This window comes from Dioscorea cayenensis, chromosome 26, assembly GCF_009730915.1.
Source record: "Dioscorea cayenensis subsp. rotundata cultivar TDr96_F1 chromosome 26, TDr96_F1_v2_PseudoChromosome.rev07_lg8_w22 25.fasta, whole genome shotgun sequence".
Classification (NCBI taxonomy): Eukaryota; Viridiplantae; Streptophyta; class Magnoliopsida; order Dioscoreales; family Dioscoreaceae; genus Dioscorea; species Dioscorea cayenensis.
In genome coordinates, this window is record NC_052496.1 from 1,289,677 (window position 1) to 1,304,417 (window position 14,741).

The 14,741-nt window shown below is 38.4% G+C and overlaps 4 protein-coding genes across 7 annotated transcripts; 1 reads left to right on the forward strand and 3 right to left on the reverse strand.

Annotated features, from left to right (window-relative positions):
- Window positions 1-576: 576 nt before the first annotated feature.
- On the reverse strand, window positions 577-1,586 carry LOC120253221. The gene is made up of 2 exons (XM_039261547.1): window positions 1,581-1,586; window positions 577-1,385 (listed from the first exon to the last, which is right to left on the reverse strand). The coding sequence occupies exons 1-2, from the start codon at window positions 1,584-1,586 to the stop codon at window positions 978-980; spliced, it is 414 nt and encodes a 137-aa protein (XP_039117481.1). The 3' UTR covers window positions 577-977.
- Window positions 1,587-2,422: 836 nt separating this feature from the next.
- Window positions 2,423-3,487, reverse strand: LOC120253062 (thioredoxin-like 1-2, chloroplastic). 3 transcript variants are annotated; one of them, XR_005534200.1, is made up of 4 exons: window positions 3,404-3,477; window positions 3,267-3,325; window positions 2,940-3,116; window positions 2,424-2,841 (listed from the first exon to the last, which is right to left on the reverse strand). XR_005534200.1 is itself a non-coding variant. In XM_039261321.1 (3 exons), the coding sequence occupies exons 2-3, from the start codon at window positions 3,057-3,059 to the stop codon at window positions 2,611-2,613; spliced, it is 360 nt and encodes a 119-aa protein (XP_039117255.1). In that variant the 5' UTR covers window positions 3,060-3,116; window positions 3,267-3,487; the 3' UTR covers window positions 2,432-2,610. The 3 variants fall into 3 exon arrangements, 2 of the variants coding, with proteins under 2 accessions (XP_039117254.1, XP_039117255.1); XM_039261321.1 differs by having other exon boundaries at window positions 2,432-2,850; window positions 3,267-3,487; XM_039261320.1 differs by lacking the exons at window positions 3,267-3,325; window positions 3,404-3,477 and having other exon boundaries at window positions 2,423-2,841; window positions 2,940-3,108.
- A 1,909-nt stretch (window positions 3,488-5,396) lies between these two features.
- Window positions 5,397-9,052, forward strand: LOC120253060 (probable polygalacturonase At1g80170). 2 transcript variants are annotated; one of them, XM_039261318.1, is made up of 10 exons: window positions 6,005-6,145; window positions 6,482-6,588; window positions 6,690-6,757; window positions 6,833-7,003; window positions 7,141-7,161; window positions 7,254-7,461; window positions 8,181-8,262; window positions 8,345-8,453; window positions 8,544-8,660; window positions 8,748-9,052. In XM_039261318.1, the coding sequence occupies exons 1-10, from the start codon at window positions 6,123-6,125 to the stop codon at window positions 9,036-9,038; spliced, it is 1,197 nt and encodes a 398-aa protein (XP_039117252.1). In that variant the 5' UTR covers window positions 6,005-6,122; the 3' UTR covers window positions 9,039-9,052. The 2 variants fall into 2 exon arrangements, with proteins under 2 accessions (XP_039117251.1, XP_039117252.1); XM_039261317.1 differs by lacking the exon at window positions 6,482-6,588 and having other exon boundaries at window positions 5,397-6,145; window positions 6,626-6,757.
- Window positions 9,053-9,057: 5 nt separating this feature from the next.
- LOC120253061 (peptide deformylase 1A, chloroplastic) lies at window positions 9,058-14,361 on the reverse strand. The gene is made up of 5 exons (XM_039261319.1): window positions 13,909-14,361; window positions 10,455-10,544; window positions 10,296-10,363; window positions 9,518-9,932; window positions 9,058-9,434 (listed from the first exon to the last, which is right to left on the reverse strand). The coding sequence occupies exons 1-4, from the start codon at window positions 14,320-14,322 to the stop codon at window positions 9,692-9,694; spliced, it is 813 nt and encodes a 270-aa protein (XP_039117253.1). The 5' UTR covers window positions 14,323-14,361; the 3' UTR covers window positions 9,058-9,434; window positions 9,518-9,691.
- Between the last annotated feature and the right edge of the window lie 380 nt (window positions 14,362-14,741).

Here is a 14,741-nt window from a genome sequence, read left to right on the forward strand (position 1 = left end):
ACGGCGGAGACAGAACAACAGCAGACACCATACCAGTAGGCGTAGTAATGACGAAAGAACCAGAAATAGACAGAAAAAATAGAAAACACAACACAACTGAAAAAACGAGGAACATGCCTCCTCAATCCCCCAACATAAGCACAAACACCCTAACCCGCGTTCTGACCCTAACCCTATTGCATTTTAGTACTTTACTTATAAATTTTAAATTTTAAAAAAAGAAATTTAATACCAATACATCTATGAAAAATATAAAAGCTATTCAACATAGATCCATATATGAAAAACATGAAAACTACTCAATATATATATAGTTTAACAAATTTGTCAAACCAACATATAAAAACTTATATATATATATATATATATATATATATATATATATATATATATATATATATATATATATATATATTTGTATATATAACTCCAAATAGTTTTCAATTAGAGCAAAACATAAAATTTGGAATTCATATAAACAGGGAGTACAATTTAAAATTAAAATTATTTAAATCATTATTTAGGGTTTTGGATTTTGTAATGTTGGGAACAATTATATATATATATATATATAATTTTTATCGGGTCGGGAATCTCTGCAGGGCAGGGAGGACATTCCTCGCCCCATCTCCATTTAGGAAATAGGGACGGATTGACATTGTCTCCATTCCCATATAGGGGGGAATTAGGGAATCCCCGTCCCTGTTGGGTTGAGTCTCCAAGAGGATCGGAGATTTCTCATCTACTTCGCCTACTTCAAGCTCCGTCCCTACTGATGATACAGTAGTGTGTGTTTCTCATCTGTCCGTCAGTGAAGTGCACCTGTGTGTGTTTGTATGTATTTCGTATGTAATCTAGAGTTAAATATGGCATTATCATATATATTATTATCACCTATGACCATGAGTATGTGGCTTGTGCGCATATAGAACAACTGCAGGCATTTAATAGTCAATCAAATCAGTGGGAAGCTGCTTTCAAGTTTCAAGTATGGCTGGTCTGCAGAGATCTACGGAGACATTTAGGAGGTCAGGGTCATCTGGGTTGGTATGGGAGGAGAGGTTCTCAGGTAACCTGAACCAAGGCAAGGGTGGCAACGACAAGAACAGGGAGGGCCCAGAACTGAGGCAGTCCCGCAGCGTCGGATCCACCGGAATGATGGAGCGCAGCTTATCGAACGGCGGTGGCCGAGGGTTCCGAACCATGGGGGTCGAGCCGACCTTTGACCCACCTTCTCCCAAGGTCTCCGCTTGTGGATTTTGCGGCGTTTTCCGCAAGTCCAAGGGATCCAAGAAATCCAATCCTCGCAGCACCAAGCGCAACACCTGAAAAAAGTCCTTGTATATATGAATTACATCTTCTTCTTCTTCTTCTTCCAGTGATAACTATTACAGTATACATACATAAAATCAATTTCCCTTTTCCTCTTTTGGCCTTTCAGAATTGAGGGAAGCTGCTGAATTTATTCTCTCTCCCTCCCTCTTGTGCAATTTGTAAATGGAATGGATGCTTAATTTTCTCTTCTTCTTACAGTTATTTAAATAAACAACAAGGCCGTACATATATATACTTTTCATTACATACATAATTGCTCAACTTTCTTCCTTCTTCCTCTTTCCTCCTCGGTGCTTTTCTCTGTCTTCTGCGGTTTTGTTTGTGATTGTGATGTTGGGTAAACTTGATGGGAGGAGAGACAAAGCGGTTAAGCTTATTAAAATTAATTAATCAATAAAATAAAGGCTAAGATGATAGAAGATATTTTAACGATGTTTGATTTGTTTATTAACAATTTGTAGCAATGCTCATGGGTGTTGCTGTCATCTCACCTGGGTTGGATGCGTCTATCCTTTTTTATGATATATTTAAAGATTTCAATCGTGTCACTCACCTTGTAGAATTAAGGCTCTCTTCATCCAAGTTATTTAAATAAGTGACCTCCGAATATATTTAAAAATATATATATAGTCTGTCTTTTTGATTGAATAACGCTCGTAAACTAGTAATTAATGATGAAGATGATGAAAAGAAATCAAATAGGGTCCTCTACTTGGTTTGGAAGGGAAAGAAATCCAGTGTTAATCTGTTATCCATTATATATGGAGCAATGCTATTCATCCCGATGAATGTTCTCGAATTCATCTCCCGAACGACGTGGCGACCCACGTGACTACATGAATTCCTTTTTCTCTCTTTTCGTCAGCTTAACTCTCTCATTTTAATGTAAAAAAAATTAAAAAATAAAAAGAAGAGAGAAACATCTGGTCAAAGTGACCGGGCCCTACCTCATCTCATCCCCCTTCTCCATCTCCCGGCCATCTCCCGGCTATCTCCCATCTTTCTGTGGTCTGTATTCAGTTCCAGTTCATCCACAGTGAAAAACAACCATACACATGGTAAAGAGAGGTAATTTAGCACAAAAAGAAAGATATATTTCTGATAACATTGATTTCTCAATGATACAAAGCTCATCCATTGGTATTAGAAATGAAGAACAAAGGCACAACATTTTCTTCATAATATTCATCTGACAAGGTTTACAGGTAACAAACTGTACAATAGGGAGAGCAAAATGACAATGTGGGATGACAGTGAGCCATCTCCTCTATTTTATCAAAGTTTGCTAAAAACCTTATCCTCAGAACCTTTAAGGACTCTTGTTGGAGAGAACATTGGGCTGATGGGAGTTGCTTCTGCAACATCATCTGATGCAGGAACAAGCATTTGTTTCAAGTTGTAGAACCTAAAGAAGGGAAGAACATGGACATTCAAACTATAACACATTGACTTATGCTCTTCATAGTTCACTTGGAGGAACAGAACATCTGGATTCAACTCTGCAAACTGGCAAATCCGCAAACAAGAAGTATATATCATTCCAAACATAATTCAGCAAACAAAAAAGATAATTTTTTTTTTAAATTCAAATGTAATGGAACTACCTTGGGATGGAGAGCTTTGCAGCCTCCACAACCAGGGGAGTAGAAATCAACAATGACAAGCTTGTTATCAGCGTTCAACAAAGAATCAACAAGGTCTTGTGCTGATTGGACCTCCTTCATGTTAGGTTGCAGTCCCTTTTCCCACCATTTCACAGACTTTCAAATGCGAAGGCTCATCTGCAAATCAACATTTTTTTCATCAAATCAGGTAAAACAAAAAACAAAAAATCCAAAATTCTTATCAATCCGATCAAAGCAACACTGATGAACTTCACAATAAAGGAAATCCCTGAAAAAAAAAATGGGGATTTGGAAACCTCTACATACCTTCGGATGGAGACCATCGATGGCGTTCCTCTCCACAGGTCGCCTTCGACTCCAATCTCCTAAAACCAAACCACCATTACCGATGGAGGAGGAAAAAGACGAAGAAAACCTCAAAGATACAAAACTTGGAGACAAACCACAGAAAGATGGGAGATGGCCGGGAGATGGGAGATGGAGAAGGGGGATGAGATGAGGTAGGGCCCGGTCACTTTGACCAGATGTTTCTCTCTTCTTTTTATTTTTTAATTTTTTTTACATTAAAATGAGAGAGTTAAGCTGACGAGGAAAGAGAGAAAAAGGAATTCATGTAGTCACGTGGGTCGCCACGTCGTTTGGGAGATGAATTCGGAAACATCCATCGGGATGAATAGCATTGCTCTTATATATGTTGTCAAGCTAGAGAAGAGAGAGGCAGAAACTAGGGACTATTTTGTGGTCTTCATCATGAATGACACTCACCGCGAGCACAAACTAATTAAGTTTTTTTTTTTTTTTAACAAAGGTGACAAGCGCCGTCCTACAATGGGGGTGTCAAGAGACAGACAGATACGAAAATGCACAAGTTACGACGACTTAACAACCCTATAGAAATTTATTAACTCGGTCAGACGTCACACGGGACAATTAGATTCTTACCATGTGTATGCCCAGAAGATATTTCAAGAATCAAACTAAGTTAATAAATCTCCACTGCCTTGCAACTTTGGAGGGGAGAGAAATGACATCCTCCCAGAGGGGGACCGGTGAACAATGAATAAACAGTACCACTACAGTATTTTTAGAGTATCTTCAGTATATGCACAGTATTGCCAACACAGGGATTCGATGCTGGATTAGCCCATTCACTATCCAAGTAACATACCACTACACTAAGTAGTGGTTGTTCCGGCAGCATGTTGGTTATGAGTAGGCAATGGATGCATGATCAAATCTGTCTGGTTCTACCTTCTCATGTTCTCTGCAGGTTAAAATGGCACCTGTCCAAGCACACATAACATAATGCTCTCAAATCTAATCTGCGTAAGGTGAGTTGAGGAACACTTTAGTGTGCCGCATGCGTCATCTTATCTTCATGTCTCCACGCTTCACATTTGTGAAGACTTACAAGGCGGGGGCCTCAACAAAAACCATCTCTTCCTTCTTTTTGTTTTTAAATCTCTCCTCTCCCTACTCCAATCTCCAATATTTTCCTCTCGCCACTGGAGTTTGATGGACTACAAGAAGAATCGTATAGTTTTTTCAAGCATAAGGAATCCTGTAGACTCGGCCAAAGGGAAACCGATGGGCAGTGAATTTCTGCCACTCATGTTGACAATTAGTCAATTTGTTAACTCATCATGAAAGCGGCCCGTACCATCCAACTAGATGCCACGCGCGCACACACTTAAAAAAGCTTTTTCACCTAGTCAGAAGGTTTTGTTTGGCGGCCTTACCAAAAAAAAAAATGAATTTGTTTTCTTATTAATTATAAGATATGAAACACCTAGTTGAATATGCAGAGATTTTTTTTTAAAAAAGGCTTTAGTTGAATATGCAGAGATTAAATTCGTGGTTTTCACTTTATTAAAAAAAAAAAAAGGAAAATTATTTATTTTTATTTTAAAAATAATACACAAAGATCAAAAGATCAAGTCATCTCCGCCGAATTTGAAAATCACTGATCAAAGAGCACATGTATAATTAGTGAGTATGCCGGAGTCAATTGATATGATTTGTAAACAGAAAGTTAATCTAAATATCTTTTATAGTTGATATTGTTCCCCTAAAATCAGCCTACTCCGCTGAGTCAGCTTTTGAATCTTGACTATTCATTATCCATTTTTTAGTGTGACATATAGTTCGGTTGTAGCCAACCAAATCATTCACCAACCGGAGATACAAGACTAGGTTGCTCTGATGATTTTCAAGGCCTCTAGCTAGTGTTGGCATTGGTTGGCAATTTAACAAATGGTCTGATGGTCATGATTGTGTATTAATTGCGACGATGATGTCATCCAAAGAAACTTGTATCATTAAAATTTATAAAGAAATAAAAATTTCGAAATCCAGTGGGATTTAGCAACAGTGAGCCAACTTTGTAGAAGATAATTAAATGATTTAAGCAGCATGTATAGTAGTATTAACAGTTAGATACAGGAGGAAGTGGCCGGAGGAAAAGAATCATGCAGAGGGAAGCTTAGCTGAGGCAGACATGGGCTCAAGCAGAGCTGGTGGTAGGAGAAACGGACAGGTAAGTAGATGGGATGAGCAGATCATCTATGGATTGAATGACGACGACCATGCTTATAGTGCGAATAAAGAGTGTCATGTGCTACTGATTCATATGGCACGGGGGTCTATGTGAATAAGGAGTGTGTTATTTGGGATCCATTTTCACATGGCACGGCTCAGCACCCTGATTCACGCTCGTCACCATCCTCCTATCCTTCCTATTCGGCTATTCCTAAGAATCCAAACCCCTCCCTCTGCTGCCTGTGCCTGCTGGCTGCTGCTTCTATTTCTACTTTCTAGGAAGATGCCCTTTCCCTCTTCCGCTCAGGTCTCTGTTCTTCCGTTCTCCGCTTCCTGGAGTGGAGCTTGAAGAACCCAACAAACACGATCCCTAGAACTAACACACTCGGGTTGCTGCTTAATAACCAACCCCCACTCCCCAGCAAACAACATCCATCACACCCCCAATAAATACGTTAAAAAGTCCCAAGTTGATGGCATTCTTCCATCTGCCTATGCTCCTGCTCCTTTTTCTCTGTTGGTCGACCTTGGAGCTCGCTGGCTTCAATCCTCTGATCCAAGAGCTCCCAGGTTCCTCCTCTGAGGGTCGGTCTGTCTCCGTGGACGATTTCGGCGCCAAAGGGGATGGCTACACTGACGACACTAAGGTGCCATCTTCCGTTTTTTGATTTTGTTTTCCATTTATAGATGGTAAAAACCAAATCCAGTGACAAACATTGCAACGATCATCAATATGCATCTTTATATATATATATATATATATATATATAAAGAGCGAGGATTATTATCTATATCAATGTGTATATGCGGAGGAGGTTAACTAATTACTTTCCATTCATGGTTCTTCAGTTGTCAATGATACCATAATGATAACTAATCGCTTAGTCTATTGAAAAATCACATGGTAAGAGGGGTATTACTTTGCATCATTGATTTGGAACTTTCTCTTACTAATTAGTTGAAATACCTGTGGTTGTTGATAGGAATTTCACACAGTGGAATGAAAGGGTTGCCCTCATTCCGCCATATGCTCACACTTATCACGTCCCTAGTGTGCATGAAGACGACCAACTCTTTCAAATGCTTGCCTGTTTGTGATATTAACAAGATGATTCTCCTTCTTTTAGGCATTTGGAGATGCTTGGCTGTTTGCATGTTCTTCACCTTACAAGAGAATTATTGAAATTCCAGCAGGGAAAGTGTATCTGGTGAAACCCATTGATTTTGCGGGCCCTTGTAAATCAAAGCTCACATTGTTGGTATGATGCTGCTGCACTTTATCTGTAAGCATGATCTATGTTGAGGATTATTTATGTTTAGTGTTTGTTGAATAGATCATGGGAACTATCATTGCTCCACCAGATCCTAAGATCTGGGATGGTCAAAATACACGGAAATGGCTTTATTTTCATGGAATACGGAGGCTAATTGTCACAGGTGGAGGCACAATTAATGGCATGGGTCAGAAGTGGTGGTCTCAATCTTGCAAGATCAACAGAACAAAAGTAACCTCTCAATTCTTGAAAATATTGTGACACACATCTGCTGACCTGTTTTGTTTTCCATCACATCAATATTAATCAGTTTAGCAAAAAGATTGAAAAAATTGAAAATCTGAAGCTGTCTTAATTCATCTTTGCAGCCATGCCAACATGCGCCAACGGTCAGTGGTCTTTTGTATTCAATGCTTTACTACAGCAATCCTTGTTCCATTTTTAGTGGGTTTTTTTACACTGCAGATGTGCTATGATGCAGGCAATTACTTTCCACAGAACCAAGCATCTTATTATCCAAGAATTGACTCTGATGAATAGCCAGCAGATGCATATGTCATTCACTAACTGCTTTCATGTTAAAGCATCTCGAATGAAATTGGTTGCACCTCCATATAGTCCAAATACTGATGGAATACACATAAGCGCATCTACCTCTGTTGAAATTCAAGATAGTACCATTGAAACAGGTTAAAATGCTCTTGCTTTCTGCAATCTATACCCATTATGCAGTTCCAAGACATTTTCTTCAGTTTTTTTTCCCACTTTTGCACAATTGTATGCAGATGGAGGAGATTCATTCAAATATCTGAATATTGCAAAGATTCTCTGTTTTCAGATCAATGTGCTTCCATGAATATGACCGCTATTATTTGTATCTTCATTCTTGATCCATCAGCTTGGCATCTCAAAATCTTAGGAGTAGGTTATCCTTTTTGTTGCATTATTTAGCCATGCGTGCATGTGTGTGTCTGTATGCATTCTTAATGTGAGAGCATGATACTAAATCCAACTGAGCACCTGCTGAGCTCAATCAAATACTTCCGGTAAACTATGAGGAAGTTTGGTTAGAGGAATCTAATTGACAGTCCATATGTGTATGTCTGTCTGTATAGAGGTTATGGAGTGACTTTTCTGGGTGTGTCATGGTAAGTAATTCATGTTATAGTCTGGTTATGTGAATCATGTAGTTGAAACAGATTTTCAAGTTTAAATCAGATTCAATACCTCCATCCATTATTAAACCAAAGAAAAGATGTTTTCTTTAGCAGCAAGTTGAATCATCCTCTTGCTTAGTTTGATAAAGGGTTTTGAACAAATGAATGCATCAATTTCATATACTTTTTCTCACATGTCTGCTGCAGACATGTGCAATCTTGTTGAATATGGTTGTATCCTCTTATTGCAGGAGATGATTGCATTTCTGTGGTCAGCAATTCATCTAATGTCCGCATAAGGAATATTGCATGTGGGCCTGGCCATGGCATAAGGTAGAACTCTTAGCTTTGGCCCTGTGCTCATTAAAATAGCAGGCAGGCTGTAACACGAAATACTAAATACTCTGAATATCAGTATTGGCAGCTTGGGCAAATCTAGGTCACTTTCTCAAGTGCACGACGTGCGAGTTGATGGTGCATGTATCTCCAACACTGAAAATGGTGTAAGAATCAAGACATGGCAGGTACTATAAGACAATTGATTGTTTATGCTCAATTGAAAGGAATCGGTTTTGGTTGTAATTATTGTGAGTGTTTGTTCTGCGTTTGTCTAGGGGGGATGTGGTTTTGTCAGCAATATAATTTTCCACAATATTTTCATGAGGAATGTTTCAAATCCAATCATCATAGATCAATACTACTGTGATTCTCCGCACCAATGTGCAAACCAGGTTATAAACTTTGCTGACTGCATTCTTTTTTCCCAAAATATTAATGGAATTAATTTTTGTTGAGTTTATTTTTGCGTGTGCATGCAGACATCTGCTGTTAAGGTGGAGGATGTTTCATTTATAGGCATCAAAGGTACATCAGCTACGGAGAACGCCATAAAATTTGTTTGCAGTGATAGTTTCCCCTGTGAGAGAATATTCTTGGAGGACATATATTTAGCCTTTTCTGGAGGGGAGCCGACTTCTTATTGCTGGAAAGCATCAGGCCTTAGTTTTGGTCTGGTTCATCCACCCTCCTGCCTTTCAAGCTCTGGTCACCTCAGTCTGAACAAAACAAATGGTTTCCCAGCATCCCAGTATGCTGCTGTGAGAATATGAATTTCACTACCTCATGTGAAGCTCTTTATCACGGTTTATGATATAGTCCCTATTCTTCCAAATAGTGCCATCTAATATGAGGGCCAGGTTTGATCCTGGAGATCGATGAGTCAAAAAAATCTTCTGTGATTAATCTTTACCATTAGAATGTGTCTGACTGGTTGCCTTTCAAATATGGCATTCTACAATGGTAACGTAAAATTTTATTTTTATTTTCTAGAAATTTACAGTCAGTTTTGCTAGCATGGTCTCCACTAAGTGACAAATGTTTTGCAAAATTAATTGACAACACAAGAGAATCCCAGCCCTGCCATTTGATGAGGAAACTGACCAATAATACAGCACCAACTGTCAGTCAACTCCAATCCAAGTGCAGCAATTAATTACAGGCCCTACCTGTTGATAATATGATCATCAGTTGTTGCTATTTGAGCGGCAGCTCCAAGCAATGTAATCATTCGCTAAACAAAAATCAGTACCTTGTTAATCCATTCCCATGTTGCAGATCACTTTATCAGGCAGCTTTTGCATCTCAGCTTAATATTTCCATGGCCAATGACAGAATTCATCTTTGCGAGTTTGAAAGGTACACAATTAACAACCTCTTTGCTACTCAAAGTGATTCCAGTTCCACAGGTCATGTAAAAGATAATTCATTGAACACCTAGTTTTGGACATCCCATAGGGAGCGGCAGATCCAAATTTTCTACAGTCCTGAATGTCCTCGGCACCATTTTGTCCACAAAGATTGTTCCATCAAGATGATCACACTCATGCTGTAGTATACGAGCTTGCCAACCAGCTGCATCTATTTTGATAGGACGCCCACTGCGGTCTAATCCAGTGACTTCAACTTCAAGGTGACGCTCAACCACAGCCCTAAATCCATCTACACTGGTGAAGAAGATTCACATGTCACATTCAAATAATTAAAATCAATGAGAGAAAGTATTAATGACCCAGTCAAAACCAAAAGTACAGGAGCCATGTGTTGCGAATGTAAATAGAATTTTCCTTCAAAAATGCATTAGGAATACAATAGATAATGAAATTTAATCAAACGAACAGAATTTCCTTTTTCTGTTTTGACTTTTCGAACATGTACCCTCAAGCAACCAATAACAAGGACGAATCCTTTGAAATATGGCACACATTAGATATCATCATAACTTACGTCTGAAATCAGAAAAATTTGATCATATGATATTGCATAACAAGAATAAAAAATCACAAAGTTGTAATATGCCTACAGCCTACCTAAGACATCCTTCAAAGAAAAGTGCTGTTTTTGTTCCCTTCTTCTTCAGCTTTGGGTTCAATATGACCTGTGTCAGGAAAATTACGACCTAATATCAAAATGATAGAGGATAAGTTAGCTGAAGGTTCTCTAACAACTGGGCCTAAAGATCAACTTACAAGAAGATCAAATGAGCGACGGTCTTGCATTTCAATTTCTTTCCTAGATGCGTAACTAATGTATTGTTTTGTATCCTCCAGGACAATTATCTGCCATCAGAAATTAATATTTCAAAATGTATCAACAAACAACTCCAAATTGTTAGTGATGAAAATTAAATTTGGCATAGTGATGAACCATGCAGTTTAAGCTTTTCAAGCAAAAATAATATATATAGCAAATACAAGAAAGAAGAGAATGGAAAACACAATAAATACAATGGGCATGGATTTCTAGTGTCTTGTGAATATGACCAGCCTTGACAATTTCCTAAATTATGCAAATATCCTTAGCATAATGCTGTCAGATAATTCAAGACCAAGGCACTCGTAACAGTTTGATAAATGAGTCAGTGATAATCTGCTTAACCTACAATTGATATATCTGGTAATGTCGCAGGAACTTGTGAAAAAAACAAGTCCAAACCTAAACCCGCTTTAATATTTCAAACCCAAACTTGTTTATAGTCACTATTTAAATTCCAAATCTGTCCCATCACAAAGCCGGTAAACCTGTTCCAAACCCATTCAATGTTTTAAACTGAAAAAAAAAACAATAAAAAGCCTTTAGAAACTTAATATACACTAATTTCTAATAATCATAACCTTACTAAATAAATTCATTTTCAAAAATTCAAACAAAGATTTATAGGATAAGAAATAAAAAGATATAAAAAAATGACAAATCTAAAAGATTTTAACCTGTTGAGGTGTTGCTAAATGTCAAATAAGGTGATATATTTGTTCAACTTTGATTATAGGAAATAAGGGTCAACAAGCTTTAAGGAATAATATAAAAATTAGGAAAAAAGGAAGTTGTTCAAATTATGGTAACAAACTAATTGGGCTAAAGATTTTAGATAACAATACTAATGAAGCATTCTGATTATATATGTGTATATATAGTCTTAAGTAGATATATTTACATATAAATATTTAGTTTGCAGATTTCGGTTTTCACTGATTCTATGCCGGATACACTTGAAATATATATATAAACGGGTTCAGGTAGTGAATAACCAAGGGTCAAATTCCAAACTCATCCTAAATTCATTCGAGTTTTAACTTTTGTTTTTAAATCCCAAAAACATCTCATACCCAATGGGATTTTTAAATGGGCCTTACTAACGTTTGGGTAAACCGTTAGTATAAATTTGTGCTAAATTCAATAAGTCTGATTATGCCTTTTGTGTTTTAAAATCTAAAGTCAAAGAGCAAGGACCAAAGGCAGATAAACTCATATTTGTGTTAAAACTAGAAAGAGTTCGTGAGGCTATACAAAGCAAATAAAAGTGGACCGTTAAAAATGATCCAATAAAACATAAAGGCAAACTACTCAGAAATTTCGTAGTCATGTCCACTCTCGAACAATGGGCTGTTAGGGTATTACAGATGGAGTGGCTCCTCTTTACCAGGAACACAACCTCAATAAGCTTTCGCCATTTGGAGTCATGAGCTGCATTAAACCATAATAAGAGCCTGAAATCAATATCAAGATCGCTTTTGGAATAAACACATTTATTATGAAAACATCTTCTATTACGCTTAATCCAAATATTCTAAAGAACAACAAGACATGTGAGTCCCAAGCCTAGATGGAATGGCTTGTCCATTACCAAGAAACACCAAGAACCAAAGATCTCACATCCTTTGAGGCAAGGAAGATGCCCAGGACAAGGTACAAAGGTATTGCAAGATAAGAGTAGCAAAGAAGCATGATATGGGAATCAACTCCTCCACTGAACAGCCCCCCCAAAAAAAAAGGGAAAGAAAACATGTGAGTGTTTCCATAGTTGTGATTTGCAAGGCTGACCAGAGTAAAAATTTTATTGACGAAAACAAACCACATGAAAAGCTTGATCTTAAATGGACACAGATGCGTCCAAAAGGACGAGGGGAAGAGGTACTGACCTTAATGTTCACAAGAAAACAATATAGCAATTGTATTGAAAAGGAATGTTTGGCCATCAAGTTCCAAGTTTGTGAGTCAACTTCAAAGGACACTGAAACTTAATCAAAGAAGGAAAGCATGCAGAGGAGGCAATGCAATTCCTTTCCAGAAAAGGGAATTGAGTAACATGAAAGAGGAGCCAAGATGTCATTTTTTGAATTACGCTTGCTAACAAAAGCAAGGAGAGAGAGGAGTATTACACCAAGATACACAACATAGGGCAGCTGAAGAGGATCCATTAAGTCAACCAAAAAACAACTAAGAATTACTACCAACCTACAAAACCACATTTGCAAGGAATACAGCACAGGACTGACAAACAACTCTCCCAAAAAAGAAAAAGGCTTTGGTGGGAGGCTAGTGGTGTGGATCAATGAAAGAGCACACCATCTATGATAGAGATGCCTGAACATTTTCTGATAAGGGCTGCAGAGGGTCTTCCACCACAACTTTCTATAAACGGGCTGATGAAGAGAAAAATATTGAGAATATCCTGTCCACCTAGCTTCCTAGGGAGGCACAAGAGGCTACAACTAACAAGCCTGAAGGATTTCTTAGTCTAGTCAATTCCCTTCCAAAGGAAATTGCAACAACATACATCAATACTTCTCATGATCCACGTGAAAGATGGTAATCAAACATCCAGGGTTATGATTCAACAAGATAACCAAGTTGAGGAGAATAACTTCACCATCAAATGAAGAAAATGGGTTGGTCTCTCAAAAAGAAAGCTTTTTATAATTTTATCAATAAGGCATATCTAATTAATTCAACTATGTCGAAGTCTTTTTTAAAATAAATTTTGACAAGTGCCCCATTAGATCTAATATTCCTTAATCTGAAAATGAGCTCCTTTGCCACAACAACATTATCATGGATGGAGTGATGATCTTGACAGAGCAGTTGCAAAGTTGATCGGCCTGCTATCAGAAATCATGGCTGTGGAAGATTTTGCTATTTAATAATTTTTGCAAACAGAAAACAGCTTAAAGCGAATGTGGCAAGGTATGAGATATAGCAATATATGTGGTAAAATTCTTTGAGTGATGACACCGTTCCATTTAGTTGACAACTAGAAAGAGCTTGTTCATGTGGGATGCAACAAATTAAGTAACATTGTCTATAGAATACAAGTCAATATGAACTCGCAAGGGCAGGATAAGAGATCCGAGTTCAAATCCTAATACTAAAGGGGATCATCAAAGGCGCACGAGGGAAGATGGAGTTTTTCATTCGCTTACCACCCTGAAGACATCACCCTCCAGTCTCCGCTTAGAAAACAACCCCACAGGTTTTGTTTGAGCTGAAGAAATTAGTTATTTAATTAATAGTGACCAAAATCACAGGGGTCTGAGTTACTTATGAAAAATATCTAACAATGGTGTAGGAATCACTTGGAAGATTTTCATAAAGATGGCAATGCAGAAAATATATACAAGAATGATCTGAAAAGGCAGAGCTCACATTCAAAGGGACGCCGATCTGAGGAGCAGCAAGGCCGACTCCAGGAGAGTTCCTCATGGCGGCGATCATGTCTTCGATGATTTCCTCTATCCTTTGAGAGCCAATGTCCGCGACAGGGACGTCAGCAGCCGGTTCATGGAGGACAGGGTCCCCTGCCTTGACGATGTCCGGCTTCTTCTTCCCTCCAAAGCCGGAAAACCATCCAGCAGCAGCGAGGATTCGGGAGGGGACTCTGTATTCAACGATCAGGATGCGGGATTTGGATTTGGATTTGGATTTGGAAGGGAATCCAAAGGAATGGCGGCAAGGGAGCCCAAGGGCGTTAGTGGAGGGGCGGCGGCGGAAGATGAGGCTTTCGGTAACGGAGATCGGGAGGAATCGGCTCCAGACGCGGCACACGGTTTCCGCGGCCATCTCGCTTTTGGGCTTCAGATAAGGAAAGACGAGGTCGGGACTCGGAATACACAACTTATCCTATCTGTCCCGTGTCCAACCATGTAATCGATTCGGGTGAGCCGCCACATGATCATCGGACCACGTCTTCCACAACTTGCTAATCGTATTCCTAATTAAGTCATGCTAATTGAACTGAATTTCGCACCAATGACATGGACATCTTACGTGGCATCAACATCACTTCAATTTTTTTAATTCTCTTCTGGTGCATTTCCGGTGTTTTTTTTTTAATTTTTTATTTTATTTTTTCCCCCTATTTTTACCGACCACCAACCACACCGCTATTCCCTCTTCATAGCATCTTTCTTTGATAAAGCCAGAATCACCCGAAAAAAAAAACCAATCATTATCTCCACCCCAAAGTCCAGATAAAAAAA